Source organism: Diabrotica virgifera, chromosome 6 (genome assembly GCF_917563875.1).
Source record: "Diabrotica virgifera virgifera chromosome 6, PGI_DIABVI_V3a".
Taxonomy (NCBI): Eukaryota; Metazoa; Arthropoda; class Insecta; order Coleoptera; family Chrysomelidae; genus Diabrotica; species Diabrotica virgifera.
The window spans coordinates 148,541,811-148,559,630 of record NC_065448.1 but is presented as its reverse complement, the minus strand read 5'-3'; the positions used below and the strand labels follow the sequence as shown (position 1 = coordinate 148,559,630).

Sequence of the window (17,820 nt, the reverse complement as noted above, 5' to 3'; positions counted from 1 at the left end):
ATCTTCCGGGTGTTTTGTGCTTAGGTATCTCTTCCATTTGTCTTTTTTGTTCTTTATTTTCTCTCGTATTTCTTCCGTCCACCATTCTGTTCTCCTCATGTTAGTATTTGCTATTTTTGCTTTCCCGCAAGTTTCCTCAGCTGCTTTGATTATGCTGGTTTTTAGATATTCCCATTTTTTTTCTATATTTGTATTGTTTGCCCTACCTTTCAAAGTATTATCTAATTTTTCTTGGAATTTCTTCTTATATCTTTCCTCTTTTAATTTGTAACTTTTTATTTTTTCGTTTACTACCTTTCTTCTCTTTTCTTCTTTTTCCTCTGTTGTTCTCATTCTCATTATTACTAGATGGTGGTCACTGCCAATCTCTGAGCCTCTTTTCACTTTCGTATCCTGTACTCTTTTCCATTTGTTGCTGCTTACCAAAAAGTAATCTATGATTGATTTTTCGTTTCTGCTGTCTTGTACTCTCGTGTATTTGTGTACTTCTTTATGTTTAAATTTTGTATTTGTTATAACTAGTTTGTTCTCCATACATATTTCTATTGTTCTTTCACCATTTCTGTTTAGCATTTCTTCTCCTTCTTTTCTCATGCACTCCTCTATTCCGCTGTTGTTTTTCCGACTCTACCGTTTAGATCTCCCATTACAATTATGTTTTCTTCCCCATTATCAATTTGCATTTGGAGCTCCTCGAAAAATGTATCTTTCTCTTCCTTTCTTGCATCTTCGTTTACTCCGTAGGCTGTTATTATTGTCCATATTTCTTCGTCCATCAGTTTCATTTTCACCGATAATATTCTCTAGTTAACATATGTTTCTTCTATAACGTGTTGTAGTCTATTCGGTGCAATTATTATCCCGACTCCTTCTTTTGCTCTCTCTTTTGTATCCGCTCCTACCCAAAGTAACCAATATTCTTTGTGTATTTTCTTAAGACCTTTTCCTTTCATCTTCGTTTCTGTTATTCCTAGTATTTCTATTTTTTGTCATATCATATCTTCTACCAGTTCTTCCTCTTTTCCATTGATGCTTCTCACATTCCATGTTCCCATTTTTATCTCTCCTTTTTTCTGTAATCTAGCTTTCCCCTTCTTCCTATTTTCATCCTTGTTTACCTTTGCATCATATTTTTCCCTATCGCTTTTTCCATTCATTGCCTTGGTCATCATTGTTGTGAGTCCGGTCTCATTATTTTCTTTTAGTTTTTTAGAGTCCCTTCCCCGATATTTCTGTGAGTTTGTATAAGTTTCTCTTTATTATGGTCCCATTTCCACACCTGTCCATTAATCTCCAGTTTCATATATCCTATCTTCGTAGTATTACCTTTGTCTTTTTCTTCTTTTGCCATTTTCCTAATTTTTGCTTGCATTTCCCTTTCCTTTCTTGTTAAATCTGATTCTATATACACCTTTTGTCCCTGTAGATTTTTCAGTTTTCCTTTGGTTTTTAGTACACTCAGGTTATCCGTTAGGTTTTCCATTTCTGCTACAAAGATTTGGTCGCCGATCTTCACCGCTCCTCTCAGTTTGACCTCTAATTTCAGATTTCTTCCTATGAAATGTTATACTGACTCCTTTACAGGCTTTCCGTCGGTAGCATCCAGTGTTAGGCCTTTTAATACTATATTATTTCTCCGTCTATCTTTTTCCAATTGTTCTATTCTATTGTTTGCCATTTTTAAACCTTCTTCCAATTTTTCGTTTTTTTCTTTCAGCTCCTTAATATATTCCATCGTTTCTTTTTGGTCTTTCCGTATGGTTCTTATTTCTGCCATCATTTCATCATTTTTCCACATAACTTCCCGCATCATTTTTATCATCTCTTCATTTGTGTCGTTGCTTTTATTCGGTGTTCGTCTCGTCAGGTTACTCTTTTCAAAATATAATTTATCTTCTTTATATTTTTTCTTCTTAGATTCTTCGTCGCTACTATCAGATAGTTCTTCATTCTTTCTATAGGTTTCCTTTCGGATTGTTCCTGTTCCGCCACTGGCCATTTTAAATTAAATGTTAAATGTTATCCTCAGCACTAATATAAATATTATTATACACTTAGAAGTTTATTTTTATTTCGCACAAGAATGCTTTTTAAGTTTAACGATTATTGATAGGTCTTTTAAAAACCGGTGTTTTTATTGTGATAGGTTTCGAATCCGAAATTTAATCCGGTCAACTTAGACATCAAAATGCTTGGCAAATAACAAAAATTGCCGGAGAGCCAAATTTTGGTGGAGAGCTAGGGTATACCATAACAAATAAAGTTTAAAAAGTCCCCATCGATCCCATGTGTGCGTCAAAAGTTATTCGGGGTCAAAGGTCAAAATTTGAGATTTTTTGGATTTTTTTCGATAACGGTAAGTTTTATCAAAAAAAACCTCAAACCAAAGTTGTAGATCTTAATATTCTCTATAAAAATTGTCCTTACAATTTTTTTCCTAAGAGTTACCATTCCTGAGATATCGCGATTTTAAAAGTTACTTTATACATTATATGCACATATAAGCCACGTATACACATATGTGGCCCTTAAGACAAGTATAAATGCCTATTTGTGTCTCTTTTATATAGTATATTATACTAATCTGAAAATATTTCTTCAAAAGGTAATCAGTCCCAAACTGAATTTCCTCTATCCACGTGGCCTTGAAAAACATTTTGCTATACCATTGTTTAAAAAAGAACAGATTGTCTATTATAGGCAATGGCTACGATATTGTCCGTAGGTCTGGTTCATAATATTATCTGTTTCTTTTAGTGCTAAAGGTTCAGTTCAAGTGAATATAAGTACTTATTACAAGCGTCTACCATTTAGTACCGTTACCGTTATTTGGCTACAAAGCTAAACAAGCTAAAAATGACGCAGATGTCCTTATAATTGAGACAGCAATTGAAAAATTTAAGGCGACAAACACAACAATTGTAGTTGGTGAAGATGTTGGTTTGTTGGTACTGATTACTGCAAGGACTCCAGTAGATAAAGTTATTTATTTTCTGAAACCTGGAAGGGCTCAACAGCGAACAGAAATATATATTCGAATAGTTTATCGGCTTATCCCAAATGCCAAAAGTATATTTTATTTTTACATGCGATAACCGGCTGCGACACTACGTCCGCAATGTACAGAAGGGGCAAAACGTCAGTACTTAAAGTATTCGAAAAAAAAAAGATTTGACTGACTGCTGTAAAGTTTTTACAGAACTTGATACTACATCGCAAACAATAATTACGGAAGGAATTCGCTTTCTTCTTGCGGTTTATGGAGCTCCAAAAAAATTATTTGTCTTGATAAATACCGATACTTAACTTTTGTAAACAATACGCAAAACAAGAAACAAGTACAACTATCATGTCTTCCTCCAACATCAGCATCTGCTTTTCAACATTTGTATCGAGTATATTATCAAGTTCAAACATGGCTAGGCAATGAACTGAATCCAGAAGACTGGGGTTGGAAATTAATAGATAATACTCTGGAACCGATTAAAACCTTACTCCCACCTGCTCCAGAAAAACTCCTTAACACTATTTTTTGCAATTGCAAAAAGGTTGTAGTGCCAAATGTGGATGTAAAAAAGTCGGGTTGCTGTGTTCTCTAGTGTGTACCAACTGCCAAGGACAGTCTTGCTCAAATGTCCAGTTTAGTACAACAGAGGAAGACTCTGTGATTTTAATGAAGAGACCAATGACTCAGTCACATTTGAACAATTTTTGAATATCCAGCAAGAGGAAGAGGAAGAAGATGAAATCGAAGAAGACTTGACTGTTGAAGTAGACTTTCAAGAATATGAATCTGATTAAAATATCTAAAGAAATCAAAACAATAGTTAACCTAATAATCAATAGCAATATCAATAATCATTATCAATAATAAGGTAATATCTAGAACTTGACCGGTATTGTTCCTTAAATTATCCTAAAATTGTCAAAACAGTTAGTGGAGTAGGCCTACAGGGGGAACCACGGTAAAAAAACGCGCCGAGTACACTACCTCACAGGTGGTGTGGAGGGGATGGCCCGTTTCGGCGCCGGCGATTCGGCGCCAGCGATTCGGCGTCGGCGTTTCGGCGCCTGCCGGTTCGGCGCCCGCCGATTCGGCGCCGGCTGATTCGGCGACAGATACTTTGGCAAAGTGAGAGAGAAAAAAAATAGTTGTTAATGTATGATAGTCTGAAATTTTCTTTAACAAAAAATGTAGAGTCAGGAGAACAATTTTCGACATTTTAATTTTAGAAGATGTAAAATAATACCCGAAAGTTAGGTTTGGACCGAAGGGTTAGGTCTTCCTCCTTTGAAAATTGTACTGTATAATATATAATATATATAATATATTAATTTTTTAATTAATTATGTGCAATTAAATAGCTTACATTTACAAAAGTTGGAAAAAATAACATTTAATATATTTTTTTAGTGTGGTATAGATATAAATCAAGAGCCTCTTAAATTTCTAAAAAAGTAACGTAGGTATAATCTGGCGCCAAAACAGCCGACGCCGAATCGGCCGGCGCCGAACCGGCCGGCGCCGAACCGGCCGAAGCCGAATCGGCGGCGCCGAACCGGCCGCGCCGAACCGGCGGCGCCGAATAGTACTAGACCCGGTGTGGAAACGTGTGCATATCACGTATAATGTGACTCTTTGAATCGCGATATCTCAGGAATGGCGACTCTTAGGAAAAAAATAGTAAGGACTATGTTTGTAGAGAATTTTAAGATCTACAACTTTGGTTTAAGTTTTTTTTTTGATAAAACTTACCGTTTTCGAAAAAAATCCAAAAAATTTCAAATTTTGACCTTTGACCCCGAATAACTTTTGACGCACACATGGGATCGATGGGGACTTTTTAAACTTTATTTGTTATGGTATACCCTAGCTCTCCACCAAAATTTGGCTCTCCGGCAATTTTTGTTATTTGAAATGTCTATATAGACTGGGTTAATTACCTTATCGCCAATACACCAGCCACACGACCTCTCGCTTTGCCTACCAAACTCGAATTCCCAATTACCCAATGTAATAATTGTCAAATATTTCAAAAATTTTCAAATGCAAATATCAAACAAATAAAATAAATTACGAGAAGTTGTACATAAAGGAAATTCATATGTCGAAATTCAAATATACCAATTTATGACCACTTAATAATAAATTTTCAATCACCTGCTTTCTCCTGTCTTCCCTTTCAAAGTTGCAACCAGAAATACCCTTTAATGCCTCACCAGTTGGGACGCCATTTTGTTATGCTCTGTACTTCTCTCTTTTATGAGATTGATGAGCAGATTCTTAATTTAATTAATTACTCAATTATTTTAATTACTGCTTATGTAAAACCACTAAATTTAAATTAAATTTTCTAATAAACTTTATTCTCAGGGCTATTTTATTTTTGATGCTTTACCTTTGGTTTGTGGCTTCTGGTGTCTCTAGTTGCTTACTCCATCCAGGAAAAAACAGGGAAATTAAACACACTCAATGTCATATAAAAGTTAAAAAATATTATTTATATGTTTTAACAAAAAAAAAAAATTATTTAAATAATTTGTTATTTATTCTTACAAAATTTAATAAATTTTACTTTTTTCCTTTTGAATTGATTATTTATTTCTTCTTTAAAATTTGGAATGACTAATTATGTTATACAACTGTTCAATACAAAAATTAAGCAAATATGGTGTGGATATAAACAAACTTCCTCCGCTTCACAAATTATTTGACTAACCTTTTTGTTTCTTCTCTACTTCTTTTCCCGGATTGCGTCGTCCTTGATTCTTTCACATGCACTCTTAGGATGTTTGCGAAAGGTCCCTCTCGTCCAAACTGCTTCACAAACAAACAAACAGGACTCGCTAGAATTCTCGACTCAGTTTTCTCTCTACTCGATATCTTGTGCAAATAGATACCAATCGGCTACTCGTTCTAGACAGAAACAGGAATCATCCTCGGACACAGGAAAATTAACTTTTCAAACCGGTCAACGATTTCGTTTCAACTTGATTCTGCTCGCAAAGGCCAATTTCACCACTTTACACTGACTTCTTACTTTTCAAAAACTGGACTGCTGTCTCCAGATATTTTTTACACAGTGCCTCTTTTTTCTCTCCTCAAAATCAGACTCAACACTCTCATCCCTTCCATCCATCATTTTCCACCAATCACAAAACATCCTTTCTACCCAAGACACCCAAATTATCATTTCTTAAAAATCGATTTAATTTGTATACAACTTTCCAATTTGTTAAATTCTGGGAGACATCAAATTACTTTCATTGCTAAACAAAAAGCCTTACTTTCTAAACTAAATACATTTGTTTACCGCTTAACCTTCTTTGATTTTTTTTATCAAATGTCTTATTATCCATTGCAAATCGAAATAAACGGTATTGTCTAATCTTGACCGCACCATTGTTTAAGTCCGTTCAAGAACCCATTAAGAAAAAACCACCTTCTTAACGATTTCACTATTCCGCGAAAACACTGCTTACTCACGAAATTATCCTATTACAATTTTTGGTCATATACAGGGCGATGAAAATCTATAATTTCGTGGTCTTTGATATAAATTTATTTACTACATTTTTCCCACAAAAACAATTATACAACAGTATATATCAATCGATGCAACGTTACAAGAAGAGTTCAAATATGGACTTCCAGTTCTACTTCCGGTAACGTTTTGTGAAAACCTAGGACTTGCGAAGTCCAATTACTTGTTGTTTTAGAAATTACCTGCTTAGTGCTTTTCTAGTTTTTTGCAATATTTCAGATTTTATGTGGCTGGTACATACTGCGATAGCCCAGTAAGAATTGATGGAAAAACTGTCATAATAACAGGCAGTTCTGGTGGAGTTGGATTTGAAACAGCCAAGGAATTGGTTAAAAGAGGTGAGTAAATGTGACAAAAATTTAGAAAGTACATACCACTTTTTTATATAAAGACTTTGGGTTTATCTCGAAATAGGCTTTTCTCTCTTTCACACGTTACCTGCGGGACGATGTCTATTTAGCCCAGTCAAAGTTCTTCGTATATGGCGGAATCAATTTTTAAGGGACTTCAAATATACCGGTACGAGATCTAACAGACCTTGTCAGAAATTTTCTTATCTGGCGGTTCGGGGTTGTATTGTATTTTTGAAAATTGTTTTGTTATACCTTATACCTAATAAATAAGAACTGAATACCTATGTTTTATAGAAATTCATTGTAAAACTGTAAAACATATTCTTTTCTCACAGTTCCTATATGGTAATAAAAAATTCATAACTAAGTTTCATGAAAATTTTGTAACATTTTTATTGAAATAAAACTCAAAAATACAAACATTCATAAAAAAAGTGAAATTCATGAATTCATTGTCCATCTTTTTTTCGTGTTCGTTGTTGAAACATATTAAACGCGAGTGAATCCGTGAAACCCTGAGACTAATTCGACCTCGAAGTTGTCAAATGGCTAAAAATCGTATTTTTTGGCGGCAAGGGTCAAATCAAGCTCGTACATTTTTTTACAATAATTCGACTAAAGTTGTTCTATTAGGATATATACAGTACCAATAACATTAAAAATGATTCAAAAATAAAAATTTTATAGCGTTAGCAGGTGGGGAAGTATTGAAAAATTTTTATCCTCCAAATAAGAATAAGTTTTATTACGAGGCCTTTAAGACCCCGTTCCGTCAGATAGGAAGATATTTAAGAAATGTTTCCGCATGTAACGTGTTAAACAATTTATTTGTTGATTAGATTAGATAAACACGTTTTAAATTTATACTCCACTTATAGACCAGGCTGTATCGTCGCCCCCGTTAGGTAAATTATTCCGACTCGTTTTTTTCACAAACTTACTCAAAAAGAGGTCTTTCTAACAAATCCACAGGGTGCCGGGAGGTGCCGCGGTCGGAAAATTGTTTAAGGTACTAGTACACTTTAGAAGACCAAAAATAAGCATTTTTTCAAGATTTTTTTTCTCAGAACCTTTATTAAAAATGAATAAAAAACTTTTTACATATTAATACATATCTAACTCTTAGAGAATACAAAAAAAAATATCTCTTTTCATTTATGCATATACCTACACGAATATTGTAGAGGGCGCCAAAGTCGAGGCCTCGAAAAAAAGTAATTCCGAAGGCGGACAGTTAGTCTCAGGATTGGGATATCTGAAAAAAAAAATTATACAACATTTGAAAAAGGAAGGTTTCTTACGTGACAATTAACCACCATTAGTGAAAAATTATACAAAAAAAGATTTTGCGGAAATTTGAAAAAGTTTTGTGAAAAAGTCGCCCGTTTTTCTTCGGTTTTTCATGGTTAAAAAATATTTATTTTTTATTTTTTGGTCAAATTGTGGTAACTTGTCACGTAAGAAACCTTCCTCTTTCAAATGCAGTACGATGTTTTTGTTTCAGATATCCCAATCCTGAGATTAACTGTCCGCCATCATTTTTCGAGGCCTCGACTTTTGCGCCCTCTACAATATTAGTGTACGTGCATAAATGAAAAAAGATATATTTTTTGTAATCTCTAAGAGTTAGATATTAATATGTAAAAAGTTTTATGTTCATTTTTATTAAAGGTTATGATAAAAAAATTCTTGAAAAAGATTATTTTTGGTCTTCTAAAGTGTACTAGTACCTTAAACAATTTTTTCTAAACAAATTCAAAAAATCAATATTTTCACTTCGGACAATTAGAATTAGAATTTTCAAGACTTAATAACTCTGTTACAAATTAATATTATGAAAGTCAGAATGTGACTAAATCGAAATTTAAAGCCCCCCTATAAAATCATGAAGAAATTTTTGTCATTATTTTATTACTAAGCTGTTATTTTTAATTATTAACAATGAGCGCTATGCACGTATTAGGCGACCGTCAATGGTGAGTTCGAAAGAGATGCACCATACCGGCGCGGCAGTCCAATCCAATGGTGCATCTTACTCGCACTCACATTGATGGCCGCCTCAATACGCTCTTACCGCTAATTGTTAATAATTAAAAATAACAGCTTGGTAATAAATTAATGACACAAATTTCTTCATAATCATGTAGTGGGGCATTAAATTTTGATTTATTCATTTTCTGACTTTCATAATAATTTTTAACCGAGTTATTAAATCTTAAAAATGGCCATTTTCGCGTTTTTCAAATTTTAAATCGCATATAACTCGACAACTTTCAATTTTAGAGAAAAATCACACGAGAGATTTTTTTGACAGAATGACCCAAAGAATCTAAAAAAAATTGTCCACAGTGAAAAAATTGATTTTTTGAATTTGTTTAAAAAAATGTTTAAACAATTTTCCGACCGCGGCACCTCCCGGCACCCTGTGGATTTGTTATAAGGACCTCTTTTTGAGTAAGTTTGTGCAAAAAAAAAAACGAATTGGAATAATTTACCTAACGGGCGCGACGATACAGCCTGGACTTTTATGTTTTTGTGAATTTGCGATAAGCGATAAAAGTTAAACAGGATAAAAAATGTAAAGTTAAAAGCAAAGTTCGTAAAAAAAGAGTGGAGAAAATAATAAAGATCCACTCACTAGGGGCAAAAATAATATTTTATAATATAAATTATTATTATGAAACAATTATCGAAAATGCATATTGTTGATACGGAGGAAAATCGGGTAGAAAATTACTAAAAAACAATGAAAATTAACAGTAAAATAATGCTATCGAACTAATATGCCCTTTATAGTAACATAACATGCCGTGGTCTAGTAGCGACCTCTACATGAAGAACCAAGAAGTCAGGAGACTCTCATTGATAGCGATTTAGGCGAACTACAAGGTAATGTAATGTTACTTACTATAAAGGCTATATGGCTATATAATTTTACAGCATTTCAGTTCAACTCGAGTTCTTACAAAGTCTCCCTGGCGAGAGGTATAATCTCGAAACACGTATAGGAGGATAGTGGAACTCAAATTGAAAAGAAATGCAATCATCCAGTTTAATTTCTACGTCTTTACTAGAGATGCATCAAGTCAAACTAGTTTGATTTTATTCAACAAACTTGACTTGACTTGAAAACCAAACTTTTTCTGTAAAAAAGTTTGACTTGACTTGATTTCGATATCTTTAGGTTTGACTTGAAATCAAACTTCTTCAAACAGTTTGAAGTTTGAATATCATATTGCGCAACGTGTTTATTTCCAATTCTAATTGAGAGCGTACCGACTTTTGTTTTGACTTATTTGGATAGGTCTGAATCTGTACTCTGCTACTCCGCAAATTAGTTTGTAGTTCATATTAAGAAGTATGTCCTTGGCTTGTTTATTACGTTCGTTTTGAACAGAGGTGTAACAAGGATGATCCTAAGGGGGGGTTACAACTACTTGATGGTCTCTGGGGGGTATGGAATAATAATGGCGTTCAGCGTATAGAGCACAAAGTACATCCAAATGGGGGTTTATAACCCCCAAAACCACCCCGTGGTTACGCCTATGGTTTTGGAGTGTGTGCTTTGTGAAATAATATCTGAACCTGAATATTTTTCGGCTCAGAACAAGTACCAGATCAGATTGAGTCTGATTTTAAAGGTATCCCTTCTCTTCCACTGCAAAAATTAAGAGAAAAAATCTGTTGTTGAAGTAGAATTAATTAAGAAAAATAAAATATACTGATTTATTTGATATTGCGGCAGGTGATCTCAGAACAATAAAAATTGAAAAGTGCATACTTGTATTATGTAAAAATAAAGAATAGTGTTATAAAATGACAACTAGTGAACTATAGTCCGTCCGCTATAACTTTTCCCATGCAATACGATTCATTTTCAATCAAATTAAGTCAAAACATAAATTGAAACGAACATCGATATGTAATATACATTTTGGATACTGTATACTATATACTACACACATCGGCGTACGTTTCACTTTCTGTTTTGACTTAATTTGATTGAAAATGAATCGTACCGGATGGGAAAAGTTATAGCGGACGGACTATAATTCTTTAAGACGACATTGCAAAGTAGCAAAAAATTCATTAAACCTACTCTATCAAAAATATAATATTTTGTTTTTCCTTCATAAATTTTTCTGAAAGGGGCCGTTCAAGTATCGTAACACAATTTTACAACCTCTTTATTCCATCTGTACCTTTTCATCTTTTGTTGTGAAGAAAGGTCCAGTCATTTGTTGCAAACATGTGCTTGATCTGGTTAATACAAATTTTAAGATTTTTTCACTTGAATACTATTGTCCTATTGTAACATGAGCGGAGCGTGAGGGGGCAATATAATACAATCCAGGGGTTCTATGTAAAATATAAACGAAAGTTGAAAAGTTGGGAGATTGTGATTCCGTAGTTTTTTATTTAAGTTAAAAAACAATGTTATGTAACGCGTTGTTCGAACCCCGCCTCCCCGTATAACGCGCCGTAACGTTTTACATGACCCCCTTCCCCAACTTCATTATCATCAGTAGCTCGACAACCCTTTTTGGGTCCTGGTTTGTTCTAGGAATTTCCGCCATGCTGTTCTGTTCCTTGCTTTGTTCTTTCAGTGGGTAATCTCAAGTGTTTTCAGATCTTGTTCGACTTTTCCATGTATCTAAGTTTGGGTCTTCCCTTTGACCTTCTCCCTACTGGTGTTTGCCTTATTATATGTTTTGGTGTTTCGGTCTCCAACATCCGTTTAACATGGCCCATCCAGCGCAGACGTCCGATCTTTATGGATGTTATGACGTCGGGTTCGTTTTATGCTGCGTATAGTTCAAAATTATATCTTCTACGTCATACGTCATTTTATTTCACCCCCTTATATATGTGTCTGAGGATTTTTCGTTCAAACGTACCTAATAAGTTCTCATCGCTTTTCGACAGTGTCCATGTCTCTGATCCATATAGACAGACCGGTTTTATCAGGGTTTTGTATATTTTGGATTTGGTTTTTCTCGTGATGTTAGATCTTAGATGTTTAATTAGTCCATTTACTAACTTGCGTTACCCTCCCCCAACTTGCGTTACGTAATACTTTAAAGTTTTTTTATGTAATTATGTTTATTTTATGTTTTTATGTTTTTTTATGTAATTATGTTTATTTACAATCTACATCATTAAAAGAGTATTAAATAAATTTGTTCCATGTTTTTGGGCATGAAGAAGAGACTTACAATGATGTCTCATCCATCTTATTCTATTTATGTTTAAGTTTTAAAATAGGTTCTGAGGCCAGGTTCTATCTAGTCTCCTTGTTGGAATAATTCCCTTACTAACTATGGAATAACTATGGAATTACTAGTCTATGGAATAATTCCCTTACTAACTCATTGTCATGGTCAATGGTACACTCATTTTGTGACTCCGTGGCTCGATGGATTTCTTCTCTGATGAAAGGTATATTTAAGTCTTCGTGAAGTGTTTGATTAGTTACGTACCATGGTGCATCCACTATTGATAATGATCTTCGAACTTTAGACTGAAATCGTTGGATTATATTCAGTAATGTTGACTTTGCACAGCCCCAGAGGTGTAGTCCGTAGGACCAAATAGGTTTGAGTATTGCTTTGTACAGAAGAATTTTGTTTTGGATGTTGAGTTTTGATCTGCGTCCAAGGAGCCAATACATTTTCCGGAATTTCAAGTCTAGTTGTCTTCTTTTGGTCTGGATATGTTTTTTCCAAGTAAGACGTTGGTCAAGATGGAGGCCAAGGTATTTAGCGTCTGTTACTGTTGGTATTCCTCCATTTTCCATTCTTACAGGTGGGCATGTGTTGTGGCGGTTGGTAAACGTTATTTGAGATGATTTTGTTTTATTTACTTTTGTTCGCCATTTTGTGTACCATTCATTGAGTATGTCCAGATGGTGTTTCAGGTCTTGTGAGGCTTGTATGTGATCTTCATTTACAGCTAGTATTGCTACGTCATCTTTGTAGCAGCAATCTTTCAAAAATTTTGCTAACGATTGGGAGTAGCCTGATGGGTCGATAAGATGTTACTTCATTGGGCGCTTTGCCTGGCTTAATGATCATTATGATTTCTGCAAATTTTCATATTTTTGGAAAGTATGACAAATTTAGCATGCGACTAAATATTACTGTTAGCATAATAATGGCCTTACGAGGAAGTTGTTTTAGTACTTGTGCCGAGATTAAGTCATAACCTGGAGCCTTTCGTGAGTTAAGTTTGGTTATTTCTTTCTTGATTTCTATAGGAGTAAAAACTTTGATTGGAAGGGACATTTGACATGCTGCGCTAATTAGTTCTTCCACTTCTTCATCAGGGTCTGGTGGCTCGGTTTGAAATACACTTGTAAGATGTTCAGCAAAGACGTCCGTTTTTTCTTTGTTGCAACGAGCCCGTTCACCATTTGGTTTATGGAGGGGAGGAATAGTTGTGTATGGTTTTTTAAGCTTCTTAGTCACCTTCCATAGCGTCTGATCATTTGCTGTAAGGTTTGTAATGTAATGTTCGAAGGTTTCGTTGTTTGTTTCATTAAGCTTCTAAAGTAGATTAAATTACACTTGGTATGATAAAAAAGAATGTGTGTGTACTTTGTACGCACGTAAGAAGTTATACTTCTACTACATACTATGTGATTTTTAAGACAATACCAAAAATTTAAAAAATAAAAGAATAAAACGCACACGAACACATTGAAAAATGCCACAAAGAAAAAATGATTTCTGAACGATAATAAGTAATTGTTGGCAAAAATTTTAAATACGCATTTTCTGAAAAAAAAAATTATATAACAAATATACTTACAATCATAAAATGAATAAAAACATAAAAAAATAAAAACTTGCATCGGGAATCTAACCCGTGAATTTCGTGGCGCTTTGATTCGTAATCGAAGCCTAGACTCACTCGTCCAATTCCACATTATTTGTCATGTGGAAAAATAGGGTAACTGAACGTTTTACTGTTTGACAGTTGTTTTGAATATAATTAAATTATGTAGTTTAAATTTTGTGGAAGAAAATATTAAAATATAACAAAACAGTAAGAAAACAATATATTAGATGAAGATTGGTAGAACTTTTGTTGGTAATCAAATTAAGTATGTAAATCAAAGCATTACATACCTACTAGATAAATAAATCTACGCCAAAAAATCATAATTTAAAAATAAAAATCGGACCTAATTTGGGATTTCTCTCTAAAATCCCCATTCTTGAGAAAATAAATGTACAGTAGAGCGTAGATTATCCGAACGTCGATCAACCAAACGACCGCTTATTCGAACTATCGACTCCCGCGTCCCGCACTCGAATACCGAGCAAGCGTTAGTAATTGACGCTTAAAATATCTTCAATTTTCTTCAATATTGTATCCAAAAATAATTATGTTGTTGCAAAGACTGCACTTTTTTGTTTAGTTGCTAGTTGTCATTATCAAGATATAAATAAATATGTAGGTATATAAATATGGCATTTATTCACTTGTGGATAAATATGTATGACTATAAATATGTATCAATATATTGTAGTTCGATTATCCGAACAAATCGGTTTTCCGAACACCTATGTCCCCCAATTAGTTCGGATAATCGACGCTCTACTGTATTTCAACCTAATCCAAATGTATAATTACAATATGATTATAATAAAAACTACTTACCAAATTAGAATGAGTTTTCCTTGTCCAAAATAGTCCAAAAGTCCAAAAATATAGGTATATGAAAACTATTTAAAAAGGCAGTATAACTATTAACTAACTTTTGTTTGTTGTTTCTTTTCACACAAATTTTAAAACGCAACAACCATAAATAATCTAACTACAGCTGTGCCACAGCCCCCATATTGAATAATTTTTGACATGTCATTTGAACATCCAATCAGAACAAAGTTATAATGCGCATGCGCCGGGATCATAGGTTTTAACATATAAAAATTCACCCTCATATCGCCGGTAAAGAAGTATAACTTCAAAAACTATCCAACGAATTCTTTGTTTTAATTTAGTGACACTCAAATATAAAAGAGTTATATCGATAAAACGAAACTTACCAGCAAGCAATTCTAAGCATACAGGAATCATTTTCAAAAAATTTACCCTATTTTGATTAGAATCGCTTCCTGTATCAAGATACTTTTATGTGGCGCTCATTGTATTATTAATTTTCTTATCTTAATTGGCAACTAACATGTCAATCTCGAAAAAAAGTATATCTACTAAATAAATTATTTTTCAAACTCTTTCAAACTAGTTTGACAAACAGTTTGAATTTTCAAACCTGTACGATTGACCAGTTTGACTTGACTTGAATTATTTGTCAGAAGGATTGACTTGAGTTTGACTTGAAATTAAGTCAAACTCAAGTCAAGTTCAAACATTCAAGTCAAACTTAAGCAACTCTAGTCTTTACTCTACGTGAAGGGTACAAATGATGGTGTCTTACAAGGGTAAACTGTAAATATATTTTGTATCTTTTGCGTCTTTATCTGACCTTAGTTGCCTAATTAAGTCTTGGTAACATTTATGGCAATGAATATTTACCTTTCACTTCCTCTGCAATGTTGTTATCAGACGCAGCTAAGGATTCTAATTATATATGTTACAGTTCAAGTTGATTATCCAGTTGGAGTTGACTCCAACTAGTTGGAGTCGACTCTAACGGCTGGTTTCAGTAAAAGTTGATTATAAATATAAAATGAAGATTTATATTCAACATTTACTAGTAAAAGTAGACTCCAACTAGGAAAAGTATACTCTTCCCAATGTCATTTAGTAAAAGTTGATTCTGATTCACACAAACAGCCGATTCTAGAAACGAAATGTTACTGAATATGTTCAAATTAGTCTAGGCTGTATCGTCGCCCCCGTTAGGTAAATTATTCCAGTTCGATTTTTTTTTGCACAAACTTACTAAAAAAGAGGTCCTCTTCGACCAAATAACGAATCCACAGGGTGTCAGATGGTACTGTGGTCGAAAAATTGTTTAAACAATTTTTTTAAACAAACTCACAAAAAAAATTTATTTAGGACAATTTTCTTTACATTATTTGGGTCATTCGGAGCAAAAGAGGTCTTTTGTGATTTTTCTGTAAAATTTTGTTGTTCTCGAGTTATACGCGATTTAAAATTTGCAAAATACGAAAATGACCATTTTCAAGGCCATTTAACTCGGTTAAAAATTATTATTATGAAAGTCCGAAAGTTACCAAATAAAATTTTAACGACCCCCCTACAAGATACTGAAGAAATTTTTGTTATTATTTTATTACTAAGCGGTTATTTTTAATTATTAACAATGAGCGCTAGGAGCGTATTGACGCAGCTATCAATGTGAGTGCGAGTGAGATGCACCATTGCACCATTTTGACATTTAAAAATTTAAACTTCTGTTAAACCACAAAACTGTCAAAACTTTTTTTGTAATTTATAGCTCACATGTCATCACCATGACAAGTCGAAAGTTCTTCTTCTTGTGGTGCTTTCTCCTTTAGTGGAGGTTAGCGACTACACTGGCAAATCTGTCTCTGTCCAATGCGGCTCTAAACAAAGATGTTGAATCAAGGCCGGTCCAGTTTCTGATATTTCTAAGCCATGAAATCTGGCGCCTACCGGGACCTCGTTTTCCTTCACTCTTACCCTGGATGATAAGTTGCGTGAGGCGGTACTTTTCGTTTCTCATTATGTGTCCCAGGTAGCTAACTTTTCTGACTTTAATGATTTTTGGCAGTTCCCTATCTGTACCTATTCTCCTCAGAACATATTCGTTGGTGGTGTGGGTTGTCCAAGGTATTTTCAAGTCTCTTCTATAAAGCCAGAGTTCAAAGGCGTCCAACTTGTTCATCAGTGTTGTGTTGTGTCTAGGCCTCCGTTCCATACAAAAGTATTGACCACACATAGCAATGCAGAAAATGACATCTAAGGCTGATATTAATGCTACTGTTACAAAATAAGCTTTTCATTTTGATAAACCCCTGTCGGGCTACCTCTATTCTCGCTCTTGACTTCTTGTTTTTAATCAAGTTGATTGTTGAACCAGCAACTAAGATATTTGTACTGGCTTACGTATTCAAGCTGTTGGTGTTTCACATATTTATTGGAAGAGGTAAATTGTTCCTTGATATTCTTATAACTTTGGTTTTCGCAGTATTGATCTTCATCCCCATTTTTTCACAACTCTCAGTAACCCTATCCAACAGTATCTGCAGACTATGGTCCGAATCAGTCATTAATACTGTGTCATCTGCATAGCGGATGTTATTTACTCTCTGACCGTTTATCCTGATTCCTTCTGAAGGGTGCGATAAAGAGTTCGCAAATATTACCTCAGAGTAGACGTTAAAAGTATGGGTGATAGCATACAACCCTGTCTAACACCTCGTTGTATTTCAATTGGCCTTGACGTATTACCATTGGTCTTTATGATTGCTATTCCAATAAGTAGCCTCTATAATTTTAGAATCTCTTTTGTCGACTCCGATGTCATTCAATCTTTTTATCAAGGTCTTGTGCTTCACCCTATCGAACGCTTTCTCAAAATCTATGAAACAGATAAAAAGGTCTGCTTGCTGATCTTTGTATCTTTGTGCCAGAGTTTGAAGACAAAATATTGCTTCTCGTTTCCCCATACCTTTCCTGAAGCCAAATTGTTCTTGACCGGTGACCTCATCACATTTTTTATAATATATTCTGTTTTGTATGATACGCAAGAAAAGCTTCAGAATGTTATTTAATAGACTTATAAGGCGGAAGTCCTGGCATAATTTGGCGTTCTTCTTTTTAGGCAGTGGTATGAAGACTGCTTCAAGCCATATTTTAGAGATAGTCCCTGTATTGTAAACATTATTAAATAGTCCAAGAAGAAGGTCTAAGTTTTCCTCGTTAATTAACTTCAATAGCTCAGCTGGTATTTCATCTTTTCC

General features: G+C 34.1%; 1 protein-coding gene across 1 annotated transcript in view; it reads left to right on the top strand.

Moving 5' to 3' along the window:
- LOC114342822 (retinol dehydrogenase 13-like) overlaps positions 1-17,820 on the top strand; it is an 89,740-nt gene that overhangs the window by 49,933 nt on the left and 21,987 nt on the right. Inside the window, exon 2 of the mRNA XM_050654134.1 lies at positions 6,765-6,883. Coding sequence (XP_050510091.1) covers positions 6,765-6,883 — 119 coding nt within the window. The remainder of the gene's footprint in view (positions 1-6,764; positions 6,884-17,820) is intronic.